At 50.2% G+C, this 6,235-nt stretch overlaps 1 protein-coding gene across 1 annotated transcript in view; it reads left to right on the top strand.

Moving 5' to 3' along the window:
- Positions 1-3,052: 3,052 nt before the first annotated feature.
- The window catches only part of LOC119113778 (rhomboid-related protein 2), a gene marked incomplete at its 5' end in the record, with an annotated part of 58,293 nt that continues 55,110 nt past the window's right edge, over positions 3,053-6,235 (top strand). Inside the window, 2 exon segments of the mRNA XM_037238015.1 lie at positions 3,053-3,076; positions 5,860-6,024. Coding sequence (XP_037093910.1) covers positions 3,053-3,076; positions 5,860-6,024 — 189 coding nt within the window.

The following is a 6,235-nucleotide window of genomic DNA, read 5'->3' as shown; positions in this document are numbered from 1 at the left end:
TAGACACTGATCAGTGTCGGTGGTGTAGTCCGGGGTTAGATAACTGATCAGTGTCGGGGGTTGTAGTCCGGGGTTGAGATACTGATCAGTGTCGGGGTGTAGGGTCCGGGGTTAGATAACTGACATTTCGGGGTGATAGTGTCCGGGGTTAGAACACTGATCAGTTTCGGGGTCCTGGTCGGTTAGACATTTATAGATGCCGGGAATGTGGGTCCGCGGTTAGACAACTGATCAGTGTCGGGGTGTAGTCCGGGGTTAGACGCTGATCAGTGCCGGGGTTTGGTCCGGGGTTAGACACTGATCAGTGTGGGGATATGTTCCGGGGTTAGACATTTATAGATGCCGGGATGTGGTCCGCGGTTAGACACTGATCAGTGTCGGGGTGTAGTCCGGGGTTAGATACTGATCAGTGTCGGGGGTGTAGCCGGGGTTAGATTACTGATCAGTGTCGGGTGTGTGGTCCGGGGGTTAGACATTTATAGATGCCGGGATGTGTGTCCGCGGTTAGACACTGATCAGTGTCGCCGGTGTGTAGTCCGGGGTTAGATATGATAGTGGTCGGGGGGTGTAGTCCGGGGTTAGATACTGATCAGTGCCGGGTTGTGTAGTCCGGGTTTAGACACTGATCAGTGCCGGGTTGTGTAGTCCGGGTTTAGACACTGATCAGTGCCGGGGTGTGGTCCACGGTTAGCCAAAGATCAGTGCCTGGATGTGGTCCGGGGTTAGACGCTGATCAGTGCCGGGGTGTGGTCCGGGGTTAGACACTGATCAGTGTCGGGGTGTAGTCCGGGGTTAGACACTGATCAGTGTCGGGGTGTGGTCCGGGGTTAGACATTTATAGATGCCGGGATGTGGTCCGCGGTTAGACACTGATCAGTGTCGGGGTGTAGTCCGGGGTTAGACACTGATCAGTGTCGGGGTGTAGTCCGGGGTTAGACACTGATCAGTGTCGGGGGTGTAGTCCGGGGTTAGGAGCACTGATCCACCCCAGTTGTCGGGGTGTGGTCCGGGGTTAGACATTTATAGATGCCGGGATGTGGTCCGCGGTTAGACCTGATCAGTGTCGGGGTGTAGTCCGGGGTTAGACATGATCAGTGTCGGGGTGTAGTCCGGGTTTAAGACACTGTCAGTGTCTGGGGTGGTCCGGGGTTAGACATTTATAGAGCCGGGATGTGGTCCGCGTTAGACACTGATCAAGTCGTCGGGGTTTGTCACGGGTTAGACAACTGATCGTGGTCGGGGTGTAGTCCGGGGTTAACACTGATCAGTGTCGGGGTGTGGTCCCGGGGATTAAGACTCCTGATCAGTGTCGAGGGATATGTCCGGGGTTTAGACACTTATCAGTAGTCCCGGGGATGTAGTCCGGGGTTATTGAACACTGATCAGTGTCGGGGTGTAGTCCGGGGTTAGACACTGATCAGTGTCGGGGTGTAGTCCGGGGTTAGACACTGATCAGTGTCGGGGTGTGGTCCGGGGTTAGACACTGATCAGTGCCTGATTCTCATGGCGACCGTGGACAGTGATGGATCAAAATCAGAAGACGGGACATCTAGATTCAGAGCCTTGTATGGTCATATTCCGTGCCTACTGTCGGTGAACGGCAAGTTGCACGTTGCCAGTGGCCGATTAATGGGGTTCGAAGGTTAGGTGCTCAGCACTGTTTTATGTATTAATTACTATGCCTCACGGTGCTTTAAGGATCACTGCATGGTGCCTTTCAGTAGCGCCCGCACGGTCCCTGGGTGGGGTACAGAACGGTGCCAGCAGTAGACTCAACACGGCACCAGCTGTATACACGGTGGGGTGGTTGGATGGGGAACGGTCTGTATGGAGCGGTAGATAGAACACGTAAAATAGGACATGCAGAATATGTAGAACAGTAGATAGTCGACGCTGTGTGGCAGACACGACACGTGGGCGCTCTGAGGACACGTTGCACGGTTTGATGCAAGGGTTAGATAGTGCACGACGTCAGCTGCATGTACTGTGCGGCCCCAGGCATGCTGGTAGGTCAGTGCCACTGCTGAGCCACTACCCTGCGGGTCACGAGCTCAACGGTGATTGGCTCAGCCGCACGGCCGTCAGCTGTTGACGTTTTAAGAGATCGGCTCGCGACAAGTTGGGGGCATTTTAAGGGATCGCCGACTGCGGAATTTTGACGTCCAATTGTATGCGGTCGTACAATTGGACGTCAAAATTAGAAACTGAATGACACGAGCAGCACGAGCCTGGTGTCACGCCGAGCGAGGTCAGTGCATGATAGAGCGTGGTGTCAGTGGCAGAGCTTCAGAAATTAAATTTTTGTTCAGTGGGCTGTGCGGGGTATGTTGCCAAGGCCATTCCAAAACAGGATTTTCTCAAGAGCTTACCTTGATTTGCATGCCAGTTCGATACCGGAGGAATACACGGCCGGTGGAGAGGGCAAAGTGAGCGACAAGTGAATAGTTTAATGCCGGAGTCCTGTAGCGGTATAATTGCTGAGACCCTTAGCTCTGAGCATGCCGTACAACGCTATACAAGCTTTTGACGTTTTGCACAATATATTTTCAACAGGAGCCGGACGCAAATTTCACTGGCATGCGATTACAAGTAAAGGCACATCTGTGTGAAATGTAACTATGTTAAAGTCGTTTAACAAAATTAAGATAGATAACCGAAATCGCTCTGAAAGTGTGCTATTTCCTACGACATTCCTTTTCGTGTGGAGAGCATATATACCCATGCATGAACGGGCCGTTGCAGATACTTATCGAATAATTCTTGTTAAGCTAGCTCCCTTTATAGACTGTCCTGAATGTCATATGTGGGGTGATTTGCTTTCAGCTCCGCTTTTTCCTCCTGAGGGGAGGGGATATTAGCTGTTTTTGACTCGACGCAGACATGTGTGACTTAAATCATTCAAGTGACCCCTACTTCATCGCCTTACAGGCTCACATTCACTCGGATGGATGCAGGCTATAATCTCACCATCGTGTAGCATTAGGCAGCCGTTGGGTTGTGCATAGTCTTTTTGCCTGAGAAGGATTTTACAAACTCCTTTCACGTTTTTCAGAACTGGAGGGATCTCTTCGATAAGGTGAGCTATTTTCCATTTTGCATTGCATCTCGAAGCTCATTTTGCTGTGTTGCGCTACCCGTATTCAATATGTTGCATTTCCTAGTAAATAAGGATGCCAAGACCTAACCTGCAGGTCTCGATGCGTGGCCAGAATCCATTCACGTCTACGAGTCCCCTCAAACGTGCGCCACACTGCCCCCTGGAACATTAGTTCTCGATTCGTACGCTAGAGGTCAGTAACAAACATTTTCCTCGGGTTTTAGAACAGGAATGCAAATGGAAAGGAGACGCATGCATAAAACACGCTCGTAACGTAACAAATGTTCGTAACCAATTAAACGCAAGCATATGTTGTAAGTATGGTTCAACTTACATGCGTGCGCAAAAATTTGTTAGCACCACGGATGTAGGAGAGAGGACCGTACGTGCACTCCACTTTCCGAGAATAATGAACATTGAGCTTGTGGCGATGCGTGTAGAGAACTGACTTCGGTTTGGTGGATGATGCTTTTATGGTATGCGTTCCAGGACAGATAAACCACCAGGGTGCCAAATTATGCACCGAGAGCTCTTAAATTTTGCTGAAATCAGTGCCGGGATGAAGCGTTGATTTCCGTGGATGATTTGAAGTATGAATTCAGATGATTAATTCTTAGTTTTATTCGGCGCGCGGTTCACAAATGATACTGTTGGACAATATTGGGTCGGGTGTTCACAGGGTCCCAATCAAAGGGCTGCATCAAAGAAAAAATGAATGAAGATCTGCATTCTGACGTGCAGTACAAATCTGCATACGAAGTTTGGCGCACGCACTATCGTAAAACAAATTTCCTCCCTCGCAAACACTTTCGTGCGCACTCTGTGCATTTACATCATATGTCGAAACACGAACCTCCGTTCGCGCAATTTGCCAAGCGAACTTCATCTTTGACTAACATTCGCGTCCGAACACGTGGGCGTGAATTGCTTCCGACCTTTTCCCAAACGAATTGTTGTGCGTACGAACGTTTTCGTCAGGGACTTTGTCCTGGAAGGCATTTTAGCATCTTCTGTTCATAGATACTTTCGACACTACGAACATTCACCGTAACGGGCCTTGCGCACTTTATCTTGATGAACATTAGGCATGCGCACTTCATCCTATAAAGAATTGCATCACGCGCTTTTTACATACGTACTTTTGCCCACAATCTCGCAACCATATCCCTCACTTAATCTGAACCAGATCCTCACCTACACCACGTTTTTTCGTAATGGCGGGCTTCAAAGAAAATCACCCAAACCATGCAGAAAATCCCAGCGGTCTTATTGTTAACCGGTGCGACAAGAGGATTTAGGCCGTGTTTAGTGCATGATCGTTGTTGAATCCTTGGTTTTTCAGATGTATTGTCGACGTTGATTACTGTATGTCCACATACAACCGGTCATAACTCCCACAATCCAGTGGTTGTCAAGGCCGTGAAGAAAATTAAAGAAATTAAAATTGATCGAGTATGGCAGTCCCAGACGCGTGCTGATTTAGAAAGTCGAATTCTGGCTACCTCAAGGATGTTTGATAGCAGGATTCCGGTCCTGGATCGCGGGAACTTTTTTAGAAATTCAAGCACATGTCCGGGAGTCACACACAAAACGGAACGTCCCCGCCTTACTGCTGATCAGTATAAAGTAACGTGCATCAATTTTGGAATCAAAATGAAATGAACTGATCCGTTCTGACCGCCATTGGCGACAAGTTCATTGCTCTGACCGACAGCGTTTGAACGCCTCTTTTTTCTTTTTTTCTTTTTTTTTTTGCTTCGCTTACGTGGACAGCCGAGGGAGGTTTACAATTGACCGGAATGGACAATCCGACCATGACTACTCGCTGAGGTGTGATGGACGAAACCGGCTTACGTCGGATCAAGTCGTCCCTTATATTAAATAAAAGTCGGTGGTCCGAACTTTGGAAATTGAAACCGAGGAACGTGTCATGACATCGATTGCGCTTTTGAGACAAATGGACGCGGTGCGGCAGTTATGTCGAAAGTCATAGTTAGAGATCGTCGAGGTTTGTGCGGGGATCGTCACCGGAGGGATATGTGAGAGGATGGACCATGCCAGAGGAAGATTTTGTGCGGGACCTGTAAATTTTAAAGCCCCAGCGCTCTGGCATGGAGCTCTCAACTTCTATCTCCAGCATGGCCTTCTCTTCACCATATTCCCGATTCCCCTTCGTCTTTTCATCTTCGATCGTCCTGAACAAAAAGCCTTGCCAGCTGCAACAGCTTATCATTCCTGTAAAGTATGCATGTTATCAATACATACGCCAAGCATTTTTCGGTTATCTCCGCCATGCCCGGTGAGCACTGCAGATTGAACAAAACCACTCCTGAACGGTTAATCCTTTCATTGGAAAGGACTTCAGCTGGTGTGATGGCCAAACGGCTCGCAGGCAGGTTTACATGGGCTCAAGAATGCGAATCCAGGCCGGATGGCAGTTTGATTCGAATCTCAGCTGCCCGAGTAAACGAGATTAAATACGTGCACAAAAATTCGTCAGCAGCACGGATGTAGGAGCGGCGGCCATACGTCCACTCCACTTTCCCAGAATAATGAACATTGAGCATATGGCGATGCATGTAGAGAATTAACCTCGGTTTGGTGGATGGTGCTTTTGTGGTTAGCGTCCCAAGACAGATCAACCGCCAGGATCAACCACCAGGACAGACCAACCCCATCCATGCACCGTCACTCCGATGCCATCTGCTGCATCTGCGCACCACCCCTGGCTGACTGCACTTAGCTGTGTTCTTGGCCTTCAGTTTGATCCCGAGGGGTTCGGAGAGATCCTGGCGCTGGACTTTCTACGCGCCATGGCGTCGGCCGACTTTCTGGAGCGAGTCGACGTGGGAAAGCGGACCCAGCTGGCAGACAGGATCAGCTCCGGCCGGCTCAAGGTCGTCACCTATCAGGAGTTTGTCAACGTGGTGAGTACCAGGAGCAGCGGTGGAGGCCGGGTGGCGCGGTCAGAGGCAGCGCTTGTCCCCATGCGGGCTCGAACCCCGGCGGACGCTACCGTCCGGCAGAGCACACATGACCTCGGAGGTCAACGGCACTCGGACGAGCGGCGATTTGCGCAGAACGCCCGTTTGATATTTGAGCTTACTTCGTTCTACGCTTGCACGCGCGTGATGTGTG

The sequence above is a fragment of the Pollicipes pollicipes genome, unplaced genomic scaffold, assembly GCF_011947565.3.
Source record: "Pollicipes pollicipes isolate AB1234 unplaced genomic scaffold, Ppol_2.1 Scaffold_7262;HRSCAF=8765_pilon_pilon_pilon, whole genome shotgun sequence".
Classification (NCBI taxonomy): domain Eukaryota; kingdom Metazoa; phylum Arthropoda; class Thecostraca; order Pollicipedomorpha; family Pollicipedidae; genus Pollicipes; species Pollicipes pollicipes.
Note: the sequence above shows the minus strand (reverse complement) of the source record. Positions and strands in the feature narration are given on the sequence as shown.